The sequence below is a fragment of the Scyliorhinus torazame genome, chromosome 12 (assembly GCF_047496885.1).
Source record: "Scyliorhinus torazame isolate Kashiwa2021f chromosome 12, sScyTor2.1, whole genome shotgun sequence".
Classification (NCBI taxonomy): Eukaryota; Metazoa; Chordata; class Chondrichthyes; order Carcharhiniformes; family Scyliorhinidae; genus Scyliorhinus; species Scyliorhinus torazame.
The window spans coordinates 218,739,725-218,756,843 of NC_092718.1; the positions used below are offsets into that span (position 1 = coordinate 218,739,725).

A 17,119-nucleotide genomic window follows, 5' to 3' on the forward strand; every position below is an offset into this window, starting at 1 on the left:
GCGACACCCTTCACTTTTAGTACAATTTTAAAAAATCACAATAATGATCGAGTCCTGTAGCTGAAATAGGACAGAAATAGTATAGAGACACGGTTTCAAATAGCCTGGGTCTCTGTAGAAAGGATGGGAATAAATTATCTCCCATTCCCAGCCCATGAGTTATTAGAGAAAGTTAGTGCTCACCCAGGATGAGGCTCCCAGTGTTGGTACTGAGAGAATGCTGCGTTGTCGGAGCTCCTGACTTTCGGATGAAATGTTAAATCAAAGTCCCAGGTGCTCATGGAAATTCCCATGGCCACTCTTTCAAAGAGGACTCTTTCACTAAGGTCGCTAAAGAACAGATCATCAGGTCGCCATCATCACATTGCTGTTTATGGGATCTTGCTGTGTGCAAATTGGCCCCTGCGTCTCTTAAATTTCAAAAGGGATACCACTTTAAAAAGTACTTCATTGGCTGTGAAGCACTTTGGAAAGTTCCTTTCGTTTTTCCTTTCGTCAGTCTTTGGACTCATTCGGGATGAGGTTCTGAATAGTTGACACTCATGGGATCGGAACTTGAGGGCCGGGAAATGGAGGAGACGTCAGGAAGGAAATAAAGAAACGATACCTGTAAATTTCCAGTCAGTTAGCTGCTCGTTGCTTTTGACCAGGTACTCCAGTAACCCATCCAACGCGGAGGCCTCACCTTTCGACACTGCCTCAAACAGCCATTGCCGTTCATAGCCCTTGAGCAGTGAATTCCCCTCACGGCTTCCAACTGAACTCAAGGGCTGGATCCTATGGGGAGGAAAAACTTTCAGTGAAAAGAAGACATCAAACATCCAAAGGCAAAAACAGATTGTAATGTACTCAATGACTTACATTGGCTCCCTGTTCATCAACAAAGAACCAAGAACAATACAGCACAGGAACAGGCCCTTCGGCCCTCCAAGCCTGTCCCGGTCATGATACCAACCTTGGCCAAAACCCTCAGCAGCTCTATACCCACCCTCTCCGTGTATTTGTCGAAATGCCTTTTGAATGCTGTTAATGTATCTGCTTCCACAACCTCCCCTGGTAATGCGTTCCACCCTCTGTGTAAAAAACCTGCCTCGCACATCTCCTCTAAACTTTGCCCCATGGACCTTAAACCCGTGCCCCCTGGTGACCTTCCCCTCCACCCTGGGAAAGAGTGCCTGCCCATCCACTCTATCCATGCCCCTCATAATCTTGCAGACCTCTATCAGGTCACCCCTCAACCTCCGTTGTTCTAATGAAAACAGCCTCTCCGCATAGCTAACACCCTCCAGACCAGGCAACATCCTGGTAAACCTCCTCTGCACCCTCTCCAAAGCCTCCACACATCCTTCTGGTAGTGTGGTGACCAGAATTGTGCGCAATACTCAAAGTGCAGCCTCAAATTTAAAATTTTCATCCTTGTTTTCAAATCCCTCCAAAGCCTCACCCCCCCCCTCCCCATCTCTCTAACCTTATCAGCCCCTCTGTCATCCTCCAATCCCGTCTCTTTGTACATTTCAAGATTTCAATTGGTTGCTGTGCCCCCAGCTGCTCTGGAACTCCCTCTCTAAACTTCTCTGTTCCCCCTCTTTCTCTAAGACACTCCAGAAGCCCTGCCTCTTTGATCGAGCTTCTGGTCACCTGCTCTGACATTTCCTTATTTGGCCGGTGTCAGATTTTATTGGCTAACATTCCTGTGAAGCACCTTGGGACATTTTCCTATGTTAAAGATGCTATACAAATGCAATTGTTGCTGCTGAATACTGGAATGGGGCGAGAAACAATGAGAAGCCCTAATGGTGGTGCCTGGCAGAGATCGTTACAGAACCCGCTGCCAAAACTCCATTTGTTAAACAGCTGAGAAATAAACTATCGTGGAGTCTTGCAGTAACTTTTTAAACTTTGAAAACAGTTTGTGAGTCACGTATATTAACCCCTAAAGCTCACTATACAAGGTGCACAAGATATGCACATCTCACCAGCTTTAATCATTCCCCCCACCCCCACCCCGACTCCTCTAGAGTTTTGCACTATCTGGTACGCCAGCTCCTATGCCCTACCCATTCTATGATTCCATTCTAGAACCCTGTTTCCGCTCAGTCAAATATTGATATGAAACATCCCTCGGTGCTCCACAGGAGTTTTATAGAACAAAGTACGAGGCTGAGTTACATGGGGAGATATTGGCTAAGAGGGTCACCACAAGCGACCCACTCACTTTATATTCTTCCTCTGCACTGCTGGGCTATTAGATTTCGGTGAAAGATGACCTTTTGAGAAAACGGAATCCATCGGTGCCTTGGCCTTTGAGGTATCGCCTTCGCGAAAGTAGTAGTTTTGCTGTGTCCTTTTTGTCAGGTTGGGAGTGGATGACAGCGGGCCCTTGAACGCAGCAGAATTCCCGGGCACCGGGAAGGAATTTTCCTCGTCCTCGGTGAACACGTCATCCGTGTCCGCATTCAAGGCGGTTTCGTCGGTGACCTCAGATTGGTCAGCATCGTCACTGTAAAACCGCTTCATTCCAGCAGAGCGGACCGTGTTCAGCACAGGATCATTCAACCAGGGGAGGGTTTGAAAGAGTCCGCGTGGCAATCTTCAGACCCCCTGAAAAAGAAGTACGTTCAGTAAAAAATACTTTCAATGTTCAATTGGGTCCAATAACACAAAGTGTGTTATATAGTATTATACCTAAGTGAGTTAGAAAGTATGGCTAGGATTATTGTACACAATAACACAGAGTTACTCAATATATACAGGAACTTTATCATGACGTGAAGTTCATTTTTTATTGTTGATTATACTTCTGTGAAGCCTTCAGGATGTTTTTCTCCAGTGAAGACCCGACACAAATACAAGTTGCCCTATACTTGCTGCAATTTTCCACAGTGATCACTGCGTTTACATTCACAAGGCTTAAGTAGGGTGCTCTTTCCAAGGGCCGGTGCAGACTCGATGGGCCGAATGGCCTCCTTCTGCACTGTAGGGATTCTATGATACGAAGATGTACAAGGGTTTGAACCTTTCTTTTGAGGGACCACCTTCGGGTACCCTACCCCTGGGACCTGACAAGCACCATAGTTTGACTCCTGAGAGTATCAGCTACTCAAAGGGGAAACAGAGCCTTCTATTATTTAAGTTTCTTACCCCAGAGTGCGCAAACCCCTGCTTGCGAACATATAGGTGTCTCTGTCAGTGGCTGTGAGAGTATTAAAAATTTCATTTTGAATTTCAGTGATGTGGGGCGTCATTCTCCGACCCCCCAGAGGGTCGGAGAATGGCCGTTGGCCGCCGTGAATCCCGCCCCCGCCGGTTGCCGAAGTCTCCGAAGGGAGAAAAGTCGGCGGGGCGTTAATGGCGCCGCTGCCGCGGAGAATGTCACGGGTCTGCGCAAGGCAGCCGATTTTCGGCCTGCCGATATTCTCCCTTCCGGATGGGCCGAAGTCCCGTCGACGTGATGACCGTTCACGTCGACGTCAATCAAACCTCCTTTTCATCGGCGTGACCCGGTGCTCCAGGCTCACGCCGACCAGCGTGGAGGTGAGTGACGGCCTGGGGGGTTGGCTCTGGGCAGGCAATGGCGTGGCCGCAGTCTGATTGTGTGAGGAGAGGTGTGTCTCGGGTTGTGTGTGTGTGTGTGCGGCGGGGGGGGGGGGGGGGTGGTTAGAGTAGGCTGGGCTCCGGGGGAGTGCCGGGAGGGGGTCCGTGCCGGGGTGGAGGTTGGGGGGGGGTCCGTGCCGGGGTGGAGGTTGGGGGTTGGGTCCATGCTGGGGTGGAGGTTGGGGGGGGTGGGGGGGGTCCGTCCCGGGGTGGAGGTTGGGGGGGGTCCGTGCCGTGCCGGGGTGGAGGTTGGGGGTTGGGGGGTCTGTGCTGGGGTGGAGGTTGGGGGAGTCCGTGCCGTGCCGGGGTGGAGGTTGGGGGGGGGGGTCCGTGCTGGGGTGGAGGTTGGGGGGGGGCCGTGCTGGGGTGGAGGTTGGGGGGGGGTCCGTGCTGGGGTGGAGGTTGGGGGGGGTCCGTGCTGGGGTGGAGGTTGGGGGGGGGGGTCCATGCTGGGGTGGAGGTTGGGGGGGGTCCGTGCTGGGGTGGAGGTTGGGGGGGGGTCCGTGCCGTGCCGGGGTGGAGGTTGGGGGGGAGTCCGTGCTGGGGTGGAGGTTGGGGGGGGGTCCGTGCTGGGGTGGAGGTTGGGGGTTGGGGGGGTCAGTGCTGGGGTGGAGGTTGGGGGGGGGTCCGTGCTGGGGTGGAGGTTGTGGGTTGGGGGGGGTGTCCGTGCTGGGGTGGAGGTTGGGGGGGGGGTCAGTGCTGAGGTGGAGGTTGGGGGGGGGTCTGTGCTGGGGTGGAGGTTGGGGGTTGGGGGGGGGGGTCCGTGCTGGGGTGGAGGTTGGCGGGGGGGTCCGTGCTGGGGTGGAGGTTGGGGGGGGGTCCGTGCCGAGGAGGGGGATGGGAGGGCAAGTGAGTTGGTCCACCTGGCCAGGTGCCAGCCTCCAACAGTTGGACCCATGCGGTCCATGCCACCTGGCTGGGGGAGGAGGGGATATGTCGTCGTTCCCCTCCCCCCCACCAGACGCCCGCTTCACTGACTAGATGGGCGTGGGAATCGGGTAGTATGGCCACAGACCGCACACCATGGCAACAGCCGACCACCCACACCCCCCACCCACCCAGCACCCTCACCCCCCTCCCCAACCCCACCCACCCCACCCGCATGCACCCCCCCCCCCCCCCCCCCCCATTGCCGATCCACCTGCGGCACAACGGGCCGGGCTCACACAGTTGCGGGTGGACGCGTGTCTATCGCAGGTCATGGAGGATGATGACAACACGCCCTGCGATGAGCTCCTGGCTCTACATCGTTGGACTATGTCTGACCCATGGCCACAGTACCACCATCCACCCGGACCATCCCTGCATGCGGCTGTGACACTGCAGCGCACGGTCCCGTCCTCTGCCCGGGGGATGTTGATGGCGGCCCAGGGGGAAGGGGGCAGACTCACCTGGGGCTGAGGTAAGACCACCCCTCACACACACACTTGCGCTCAACGTACATGACACCCCCGCACACTTTGGACAGAGCACAAAGGCAGCTTCGGTAGGTGTAACATTGACTTTAATAACCAAAGGAGTTCATGCACGTGCCCTAGCCCCTAAAACTCATCTGTGCCCTGCACCCGTGCCAACTTACTCAGTGTCTAATTGTTTGGCCTTACGGGCCCTTTGACTACGTCTACGTGGTTCCCCAGACGGTACAGCAGAACTGGAGGTGGACTCCTGTGATTCCTGCCCTCTGACACTGGATCCCTTTGGCGGCCGTTTCCTGGGGCGTCCTGGCCTAGATGGGCCAGGCTGCGGCCCGGGCGACTGGGATGGCGAGCTGCCAGCCTGTCCTGCCCGTTGCCCACCCGATGCACCTGGGACGGAAGGGGGGAGTCCGAGGTGTCGCGGTGTACCGGGACATCCCCTACAGAGGGAGCCGGGACGGACCACACCACCTCCTCCTCCCTCGGGGTGCCCGATGGCCCCCAGGCCTCTACATGGGCGGGGGATGCGAACGGACTGGCCATCCGACGCCCCCCCGACATCTGGCGCTGCCAGTCCTGGAGGCCCGTGCTGGTATCGACAGGGGTCTGCAGGTTTGCAGCCATGGAGTTGGGGATATGGGGGAGGGGGGGATATGGGGGAGGGGGATATGGGGGAGGGGGGATATGGGGGAGGGGGGATATGGGGGAGGGGGGATATGGGGGAGGGGGGATATGGGGGCAAACCCTGTCTGTGACAGTGCGACGCCGGCTCGCACATGGCCACTGGCGGCGATGCCCTCAGTGATGGCCTGCAGAGACTGGGCCATGGCCTGCTGAGACTGGGCCATGGCCTGCAGAGACTGGGTTATGGCGTTGAGCGCCTCTGCCATCTGGCGCTGGCACTGGCTCATGGCCTCCTGTGAGAGGGCAGCCATTTCCTGGGCCACAGACGCCGCCTGCACGGAAGGCCCCAGGCCTCGTAAACCGTTCCCCATGTCTGACACCGTCGCACCCATTGCCTCCACCGCGGACGCCACCCGTGCGGTGTCGGCCTGGGTGGCACGCATGACCGGCACCACTCCCAGCTCCTGGACACGGGTGGACTCCTCCACCTGCGACCGCAGCCGCCGCAAGCCGCCCGTCACCCTCTTCGCTCGTCTCCGGGTCGGTGGTTGCATCGGATCTATGTGTGGGTGTGGTAACTGCAGGAACCCGGGATCCATCTGGGCGGCAGATGTTCGCTTGAGCTGGGCTGCCCTCCGACCGCCCGGTCCCTCTGCTGCTCCTACCTCTACCTGCTGTACCGGGACGGCTGTGTTGTGCGCACCAGTGAGTGTACCAGACGCCTCATCACTAAAGTGCCCAACCGTGGTGAGTGTTTCTGCGATGGTGGAGGGTGTTGGTGACAGCAGTGGCGTTGTGTCGTGCTCTTCGTCCCACTCTGAGTCCATGGCACTTTGGGGTGGGGGTTCGTCTCCACCCATCCACTCTGAGTCACTGTCCGGTATTTCGTCTTCCTGGGTAGTGCTGTCCCGGGTAGGGGTGTCCTGGGTAGTGGTGTCCTGGGTAGTGGTGTCCTGGGTACTGGTGTCCTGGGTAGTGGTGTCCTGGCTCGGATGTGACGGGGGCCTGTGGCTGCCCCCCTCGTCGCTGGGTGGTCGCTCCCGCACGTGACGGGGGTGTCGTCTCCCTGTTGCTCCAGGTCTCTCCGTCTCCCGTGGTGTGCGAGGGGCACCCTGCGGACGTCGCATGCTGGAGGGTCCGGGTCTCTCCATCTCCCGTGGTCTCCGAGGGGCATCCTGCGGGCGTCGCATGCTGGAGGGTGCGGGTCTCTCCGTCTCCTGTGGTCTCCGAGGGGCATCCTGCGGACGGTCTGCATCTGCGGGGATGGGTGCCTGGACGTTTGGTCCTGCGATACACAATGAAGCATGCATGGTTAGACATCAGGCAGTGATCAGGTGATACGGGGAGGGGGATATAGGGGAGGGGGGATATGGGGACGGGCTGTCGGTGGCCCACTCGCTAGTACACCCCCGACCTCTGCATCAGCAACCTCCCGGTCCTCAGGTCCGCCAGCCAGTTCCAGGGCCCTTTCCTCGTGTACGGTCAGTGGCCTCTCATCAGCGGGCCCTCCTCCAGTCCTCACATGCTCCCTATTGTTGTGTGCGCGCTTCTCCTGTGGGGGGGGGCAGGGGTAAAAGGCAACAGAGTTAGGCAGGTATATGAATGCACGCCATCGGTTGCGCGTGCATTGCAGAGGTTAAGGTTAGGGCTGGATTCACTTGGGGATATGGGGGAGGGGGGATATGGGGGAGGGGGGATATGGGGGAGGGGGGATATGCGGGAGGGGGATATGGGGGAGGGGGGTATGGAGGAGGGGGGATATGGGGGAGGGGGATATGGGGGAGGGGGGATATGGGGGAGGGGGGATATGGGGGAGGGGGGAAATGGGGGAGGGGGGATATGGGGGAGGGGGGATATGGGGGAGGGGGGATATGGGGGAGGGGGGATATGGGGGAGGAGGATATGGGGGAGGGGGGATATGGGGAGGGGGATATAGGGGAGGGGGTGATATGGGGATATGGGGGAGGGGGGATATGGGGGAGGGGGGATATGGGGGAGGGGGGATATGGGGGAGGGGGATATGGGGGAGGGGGATATGGGGGAGGGGGATATGGGGGAGGGGGGATATGGGGGAGGGGGGATATGTGGCAGGGGGGATATGGGGGAGGGGGGATATGGGGGAGGGGGGATATGGGGGAGGGGGGATATGGGGGAGGGGGGATATGGGGAGGCTCACCCTGCCTGCTCTGACGAGGTCGTTCACCTTCTTGTGGCACTGGGTGCCTGTCCGTGGTGTCAGGGCCACAGCGGTGACGGCCTCTGCCACTTCCCTCCACATACGCCCGCTGTGGCGTGGGGCAACTCTGCGGCCGTGCCCGGGATACAGGGCGTCCCTCCTCTGCTCCACCGCGTCCAGGAGCGCCTCCACATCGCGTGACTCGAACCTCGGGGCTGAGCGACGGCCAGCCATCAAGTCGGGTGTTGCGGTCGGGTGTTCCGGTCGGGTGGGGGGGAGCAGCGCGGCCTTATGAGCCGTCACGCCGTGCAGCGCGTATGACGCTGTACGGCGTGAACCACTGCGCAAGCGCGGATCCCGTTACGTCGCTGCTAGCCCATTTCGGGCCGGAGACTATCGACCCATTTTTCCGACGTGACGCAAGTCGGATTTGCGCCGTTTTTTGTGCCGATCGGCGGACTTTCCGCCGATAACGGAGAATTTCGCCCGTGATGTGCCATGGTTTCACATCCTGAATTTTGAAAGAGTTCAAAACCACAATCATGGGCGGCATGCTAGCACAGTGGTTAGCACTGCCGCTTCATAGCTCCAGGGTCCCAGGTTCGATTCCCGGCTTGGGTCACTGTCTGTGCAGAGTCTGCACATCCTCCCCGTGTCTGCGTGGGTTTCCTCCGGGTGCTCCGGTTTCCTCCCACAGTCCAAAGATGTGCAGGTTAGGTGGATTGGCCGTGATAAATTGCCCTTAATGTCCAAAAAAAAGGTTAGGTTAGGAGGGTTACTAGGTTACAGGGATAGGGTGGAGGCGTGGGCTTAAGTAGGGTGGTATTTCCAACGGCCGGTGCAGATTCGATGGGTCGAATGTGGATTCTATGATTCTCTTCTGTAAAATGCATGCACTTACACACAACCGTCCCAATCTATAACATCTCCTGATTATGTCCTGTTTGTAGCCTATCAGAGACATAAGGATCATGTCAATCTTGGCCAGTGTATGTTCAGGTTTTAACAATGTGAGCTGTTGCTATTGTCTCTTATTCAAAGTTTTTAAACCAACTTCACTAACATTCATCGATACGACATTGCTTAGTTCTTTGTTTAAGGGAACCAATATAAATGCACACCCAGTATAACACACCCCAACTAAATCACAGTTGCTAACTTCCTAAAGCCACATAAAGGGTATCTGGTGTGACACATTCTGTTGATTCTTGGACACCCAGGGATTTTGTATTGCATTCGCAATCATTCTGGAGATCCTAATGTTCCAACATTTGCAGCTGTGCGTTTGTTCGTAGAATCATCCAGAATAAAGGAGGTCATTGTGCTGGTGCCTGCTTCTTGAAAGAGTTTTTCAATTAGTCCCACTCCTCTTTCCCCACACCCCTCCAAAGTTATTCTTTTTCAAGACTTAAGCGTTGAAAGTTACGACAGCACCTGCTTCCATCCACCCTTTCAATCGATACAATTACTGCTTAATGGGAATTCTCATCTCCTTGCCTCGATCTTTTACCAATCTGGTTACTGAGATAAAATCAGAAAATACTGGGCAATCTCAGCAGGTCCGACAGCATCTGTGGAGAGAGAAGGGAGCTGACGTACCGAGGCTGGATGATTCTTTGTCAATGTTGGAGAGAACTGGAAATGGGGTCAGAATTATACTGTCGGGGGGTGGGGGGGAGGGTGCACTGGGGCAGGCTAGGGGGCCAACGATAGGGGGAGATTGACAAAGATGTCGTGGACAGAAGGACAAAGGGAGGGAAAATGGGGGGGGGCGGAATCAAGGCTAAGAACAAAGAACAATACAACACAGGAACATGTCCTCCAAGCCTGTACCGGTCATGATACCAACCTTGGCCAAATCCTTCATCCCTTCCTTGTGCCGTATCCCTCTATACCCGTCCTGTCCATGTGTTTGTCAAGATGCCGTTAATGTATCTGCTTCCACAACCTCCTCTGGCAACGTGTTCCAGGCACTCGCCACCCTCTGCGTAAACAAAAACTGCCTCGCACGTCTCCTCTAAACTTTGCCCCACGGACCTTAAACCTATGCCCACTGGTGCCTGACCCCTCCACCCTGGGAAAGAGTGCCTGCCCATCCACTCTGTCCATGCCCTTCATAATCTTGTAGACCTCTATCAGGTCGCCCCTCAACCTCTGTCGTTCTAATGAAAACAGTAAGAGAGAAGTGAGATGATTGTGACACATTGAGAGATTAGAACGTGCTAATGGCAGAACAAAGGTGAGCAGTGAGTCAAAGGACAACTAGGAACAGGGAACGGTCTGGTGGGGGGTGGGGGGGCGACAAAAGTGAGAGAAAAACGAATTGAATGAAGAAATGAAAATAAACTGATAGAAATAAAAATGGAGCAAAGTTCTCTCCTCTGGTTACTGTCCCTACGGGGCAGGGACAGCGGTCCGTGTCGAGGGTTTGAGAGTGCCAGGGGCACTAAACGCCAAACTGCTGAACTTCTCTTTCCAAAATTGAGATTCCCTCCGAGACAAAATTCAAATTCGGAAGCTACCAACCGGACGGTGCGTTCTTCCTTACCTTTAGATCAACTCCGCATACCCCCCCCACCCACCGCCACCCCAGTGACTGGGTGGTGTCAGAGTGAAGGAGGCTCTGATTCTGGGACAATAACTCGAAGTAGCCTGGGTGTCCTGGAGCCGAAATGCTTTGACGGTTCCCCTTTCACAAGCCTCCCCTTGCCATTCCCTCGTTACTGTGTGATACCAATCTGCTTTCAGAAACTATTGCTATCAGCACTATTCAATGGTTCTGTGCTGCATCTCTGCAACCACTTCCTGGTACAATGTCTCTCAGTGTCCTCAAAATACTTCCACACTCAGAACAGGAGTTCATTTTTATTCCAACCAAGACGCTCAACATATCCAACGACAAAAAAATAAATTTATCGAAAGCAGCAGAACTTATGGAGAATGCCTCATTGAGACGACAGGAGCCAGCCGTTCAGCCCCTTGAATCTAATGTCCCATTCTTTTAAATTAGGCTGAAATGCATCTCAATTAAATTTCCCAACCGACTTCCATATCCCTTGATATCTTTACCCAACAAATCTATCCATCTCAAGTCTTGGAAGTTCTCATTGTTCCCATTATCCGCAGGCCTTTGGGGGGACGAATTCTAGGTTTCATAGAATTTACAGTGCAGAAGGAGGCCATTCGGCCCATCGAGTCTGCACCGGCTCCTGGAAAGAGCACCCTACCCAAGGTCAACACCTCCACCCCATCCCCATAACCCAGTAACCCCACCCAACACTAAGGGCAATTTTGGACACTAAGGGCAATTCATCATGGCCAATCCACCTAACCTGCACATCTTTGGACTGTGGGAGGAAACCGGAGCACCCGGAGGAAACCCACGCACACACGGGGAGGATGTGCAGACTCCACACAGACAGTGACCCAAGCCGGAATCGAACCTGGGACCCTGGAGCTGTGAAGCAATTGTGCTATCCACAATGCTACCGTGCTGCCCAAGACTGTGAGCTGTAATTTTAAGAATGTGCCTTCTATGTCCTAGATCCCCATAAGTTTCCAACTGTATTTACCCAGCGAATGTTTTTATAATGCTGGACACTACAGTCAAACCATCTCTTAGCCTTCCAAACTCAAGGGTGTAAAAGGCATTGATTTCAGCAGACCCAAATCCACCCTGGTTCCGCTGAGCAGGTTAGATCAAAATACGGTTTCCCACATCCCTTCCCCATCCCCATGAGCCATTTCAATCGGAAGAACGGTGGTTGATACTGGGCTGGATTCTCTGTCGTCGGGATGCTCCATTTTGCCGGCAGCCCGGGGGTATCCCGACGGCGAGGGGCTGCCCCACAATGGGAAACCCCATTAACCAGCCGGCGAAATGGAGCATCCCGCTGGCGTGCTAAACCAGAAATGTGGCGCGCCGGGACGGAGAAACCAGCCCATTGTATTTCAGGGTATCCCAAAGTGCATCAAAGCCAATGAATTACTCTTGAAGTGTTCTCATTGTTTCAACAATGCATCTTGGAGATTCTATAGCATTCTATGATTGTATAGCACAGCTGCTTCACAGCTCCAGGGTCCCAGGTTCGATTCCCGGCTTGGGTCACTGTCTGTGCAGAGTCTGCACGTCCTCCCCGTGTCTGCGTGGGTTCCTCCGGGTGCTCCGGTTTCCTCCCACAGTCCAAAGATGTGCAGGTTAGGTGGATTGGCCACGCTAAATTGCCCTTCGTATCAAAAAAGATTGGGTTAGGTGGGGTCACGGGGATAGGATAGAGGTGTGGAAATAGGGTGGAGGTGTTGGCTTAGATAGGGTTCTCTTTCCAAGGGCCGGTGCAGACGTGATGGGCCGAATGGCCTCCTTCTGCACTGTAAATTCTATGATTCAGGGAATGAAGCAAGGATCTTCCCCTACTATTTTCTAGCTCAGTTGACAGACTCCTTGTCTCTGAATCAGACAGTTGCAGGTCCTATGCCAGGGGATTGAGTTCACAATCTGAGCTGACACTCAGTACAGTACTGAGGGGGTTCTGCATTGTTAGGCACTGTCCTGTGGGTGGGACATTGAAGCATTCTGCCTGTTCCAATGGTTCAGATGGAGATTGGAAACACCAATATTGGGGCAGCACAGTGGCACAGTGGTTAGCACGGCTGCCGAGGACCCGGGTTCGATCCCGTGCCTGGGTCACTGTCCGTGTGGAGTTTGCACATTCCCCCCCTTGTCTGCGTGGGTCTCGCCCCCACAACCCAAAGATGTGCAGGTTAGGTGGATTGGCCACGCTAAATTGCCCCTTAATTGGAAAAAAATAAATAATTGGGTACTCTAAATTTATATAAAAAAAGAAAACACCAATATTCAAATCTTTATTCAAAGTGAAGGAAATTTCCCTGGTGTCTTGGGATGATAAACTGCATCGTCAAAATTCAGACTAACCTTTCATTCATCTCCATTGTCGAGGGTGAGAGCTAACTCTGCAAAACTACATTTGTCTGTGGAGCAACAGTGAGAAGACCAAATACAAGTCCTGCTCCAATCTTTCTTTGTCTGCAGCTACTGAGCTGATGTATGTCAAGAAAGTCTTGATTTCTATATCACCTTTCATGATCTCAGGACATTCCGAAGCCAAAGAAACTTTGCAGTGTACTCATTGTTCTATCGGAAACCACAACAGCTAATTTGTACACAGCACGTTCCCACACGTTCAGCAATGAGGTATTGACCAGACAGTCTGCTTTTAATGATTAGGGTTTAGAGATAAAAATCCGCCAACTTTACCTCCCTTTGAGTTCTCTATTGCCGGTTTAACCTGGATGGAGGAACAGTTGGGAAAAAAACCGAGGAGAACGGTCAGCTTGCCGACCTCTTACCTGTCGCTCAAGAGGAGTTGGGTTGAAGGTCCAGCCAAGGCTTGATGCAGCATGGAAGGGCGCAGCATTACTGAAGGTATTGCTCATCACATGGGATGTTAAGCCCAGATCTTGCCTCTGGCTGGTATTTGGTGAATACTAATGATCCCTTGCCACTCGGGTCCGTTGCATTCAGTATTCCTCCCTCAACCGACACCGCCAAAAATCATTTTGTTTTTGAACTGAACTAGCTATTGACTACGCCGCTGATGGTGGGATCTTGCTCTGCTTGTCTACGTGACAACAGACATTGTGGTTCAAGGTAATTCATTGCAAGATAAGTGTTTCTGAGAGTTGATTAGGGGCTCATGTAAACAAAACCATCCCTGATGCTTTTGGATCCGGTCCCATGCCACAGCTGTTGAATTGACCGAATGTCAGGAATGTTTCTCTGTGGGACTTCCGGTGGCGGCCATGGACTGAGTGGTCACACACAGGGCAGCTCTGGCTCAAAGGTGTTGGTTTGACCTATTTTTACCCAGAAGTGGGGTAGTTTGGACAGGAAAGTGTAGCTGAAGTTGTGGAGGAGACGTTGCCCCCGGAGTGGCCTGTCTGCTGGTTACCAGACCCGGTAGAGGAAGGTTAAGGACCTGGCCAAGGAAGTGGAGCAGACCTGTGGCGCAGTAGCAATTGTGAAGATGGCGGAGGAGAGGGGTTGTCGCAAGTTGGAAAGCCCCAGGTTGAGCAGTTGATGACGTTTATTAAAGCAGAGTTCCACCAGCAAGGAAAGGTGCACGAGGATCGGCGGAAGGTCATCGAGGGAGCAGTATCACCCCTGAAATGATCGGTGGAGCGAGTTGAGAAGTGTCTGGACGCACAGGGGTCACTGACCCAGGAGATGGAGAAGGTGATGTCCGTCCACAGTGATTGGGTGGTGGTGTTGGACGTGGAGGTGGGGCTCCTGGGGGACCTTTGCAGGTCGCTAAAGGCCTAGGTAGAGGTGCAGAACAGATCGAGAAGGCAGATCCTGCGCATCGTCGGCCTGCCAGAGGGTGTGGAAGGCAGGAGTGCCACGAGATATGTTTCAATGATGCTGGTGGGGCTGGTGGCGGAGGGGGTGTTGGACAAGGCCCAGAGGTGGACGTGGTGCACAGGGACCTAAGGCAAAAGCCGAGAGTGGGGGAGCCGCCACGGGCGGTGATTGTGAGGCTCCATGGGTGAAATTCTCCGTTGCCCGACGCTGAAACCGGAAACGACGATCGGGCAGAGAATGGCTCCCGACGTCGAAATCGCGGCAGGCGCTCGATTGACGCCGGGTCGTGATGCTCCGTCCCCTTCAAATCGGCATCTTCGAGGCACGCGCAGTCGCAACCCCGTTTGAATAGCATCATCGGGCCCACCCGCGATGCTCCGCCTCCGATGGGCCAAGTTCCCGACAACGAGTCCGAATACAGGAGGGAGCTAGAGAACCTAGTGGAGTGGTGCAGCGACAACAATCTCTCCTTCAATGCCAGCAAAACTAAAGAGGTGGTCATTGACTTCAGGAAGCAAAGTACTGTACACACCCCTGTCAGCATCAACGGGGCCGAGGTGGAGATGGTTAGCAGTTTCAAATTCCTAGGGGTGCACATCTCCAAAAATCTGTCCTGGTCCACCCACGTCGACGCTACCACCAAGAAAGCACAACAGCGCCTATACTTCCTCAGGAAACTAAGGAAATTCGGCATGTCCACATTGACTCTTACCAACTTTTACTGATGCACCATAGAAAGCATCCTATCGGGCTGCATCACAGCCTGGTATGGCAACTGCTCGGCCCAGGACCGCAAGAAACTTCAGAGAGTCGTGAACACCGCCCAGTCCATCACACGAACCTGCCTCCCATCCATTGACTCCATCTACACCTCCCGCTGCCTGGGGAAAGCGGGCAGTATAATCAAAGATCCCTCCCACCCGGCTTACTCACTCTTCCAACTTCTTCCATCGGGCAGGAGATACAGAAGTCTGAGAACACGCACGAACAGACTCAAAAACAGCTTCTTCCCCACTGTCACCAGACTCCTAAATGACCCTCTTATGGACTGATTTCATTAACACTACACCCTGTATGCTTCATCCGATGCCAGTGCTTTTGTAGTTACATTGTATATGTTGTGTTGCCCTATTATGTATTTTCTTTTATTCCCTTTTCTTCTCATGTACTTAATGATCTGTTGAGCTGCTCGCAGAAAAATACTTTTCACTGTACCTCGGTACACGTGACAATAAACAAATCCAATCCAATCCAGTTTCATTGGTGGAGGAGGTTAGGGGTGTTGTGAAGCTGCTACCTGGTGTAGGCTTTGTTGAAAGATGCTCCAGACTCGGAGATAAGTTCAACGTATTTATTGAGCGATTAACAATTCTCCTAAATGAGTTTGACACTCTGCTAATCTGACTCTAGTAACTCAGTCTATTCTGCTAACTAAACAAGCTTGCTCTTGACCACGTGCTAGGGTGTGATGGTGCTGTAATCAACCCTGTCTTGCTCTCTAGGTTTCTGCCAGTGGAAGAGGCAGAGCCTGTGTGCCTCGTCCTTTTTATAGTGGTCGTGTAGTGCCCCCTTGTGGTAATGCCACCTCTGGGTGTCCTGATTACCCATTGGTTGTGTTCTGTTCTGATGACCCATTGGTTTTGTGTCTGCATAAAATGACAAGGGGTACAAAGAGGGCCCTACGACAGAGGCAGAAGGGGAGGTTGGCACTGCCAAACCTGCGGCGGGCGAGTGGGGAGAAGGTGAGGTGGTGGTGGGAAGGAGAAGGGTTAGAGTGGGTTAGGATGGATGAGTCCTGGAGGAGGTCCAGCCTGAGGGCCATGGTGACTGCGGCCGTTCCGCTGCCGCTGGGACGTACACGGTGCGCCCGGGGGTGCAGTCCACGGTTAGGGTGTGGAACCAGTTGAGGAGACACTTTAGGATGGCGGGGATGTTGGTGCTGACACCGCTGTGTAGGAACCACAGGTTTAATTCGGGGAGACGGTTGGCATGTATAGGAAGTGGAGGGAGGTAGGGCTGGTGAGGGCGAGGGGTTTGTACCTGGAGGAGAGGTTTGCAGGTCTGGAAGAGCTGCGGGAGAGGGTGGAGCTGCCGAAGGGAAGTGAATTCAGGTATGTACAAGTGAGGGATAATGCAGGGAAGGAATGGAGAGGGTTTCCCAAGCTGCCGGTGCATACCCTGCTGGAGCGGTTGCTGCTCCCGGATGTGAAGGCTGGATTATGTGGTTGGCTGGGTGAGAATTAAGAATAAATGGGAGGAGAAGCTGGGGTGGGTGAAGAGATGGGATGGGGAGTGTGGAATGAGGCGATGCGTAGGGTAAATTCGACCACTCCCGTGCTCGTGGATGAGCTTGATTCAAATCAAGGTGGTGCACAGGGGCTTATGATCCAGGCGAGGATGAGTGGGTTCTTCCAGGCGGTGGCAGACAAGTGTGAGAAGTCTGGGTGAGGGCCAGCGAATCATGCACACGCTCTGGGGCTGTGAGAAGTTGGAGAGATACTGGGAGGCGGTATTCGGGGGGAGAGGGGGCGGGGAGGGGGGGAGACATGCCGGACACAATGGTGGCGACCTTTGGGGTTTTCGAAATGCCAGAGCTGATGGACAGCAGGAGGGTCAGTGTCGTGGCCTTCGCCTCTCTAATTGCCCGGCAAAGAATATTGTTGGACAGGCGGTCGGCAACACCGCCGGGGGTGGCGGCCTGGCTGGGGGACCGGTATGATTTCCTCTGGCTGGAAAAGATTAAGTTCAAGTCGAGGGGATCAGCAGAGGGCTTTGAGACACGGTGGGGACAATGTTTGAGGAATTGTTCGTTGTGGGTGGGGGGAGACGGGGTGAAAAGGGGAAAGAATTTCACAGACTGTGAACTGTGGGGGTGTTGATAATGTTACTGATTTGTACGTCTGCACTTTTAAATATGCTTGGAATAAAATA

General features: G+C 54.3%; 1 protein-coding gene across 1 annotated transcript in view; it reads right to left on the bottom strand.

Annotated features, from left to right (window-relative positions):
- LOC140386995 (transient receptor potential cation channel subfamily V member 1-like) overlaps positions 1–17,119 on the bottom strand; it is a 125,015-nt gene that overhangs the window by 106,055 nt on the left and 1,841 nt on the right. The window contains exons 2-3 of the mRNA XM_072469954.1: positions 2,216–2,601; positions 608–777 (exon numbers count right to left, since the gene is read on the bottom strand). Of these exons, the coding sequence (XP_072326055.1) occupies positions 608–777; positions 2,216–2,517 (472 nt within the window). The 5' untranslated portion in view covers positions 2,518–2,601. The remainder of the gene's footprint in view (positions 1–607; positions 778–2,215; positions 2,602–17,119) is intronic.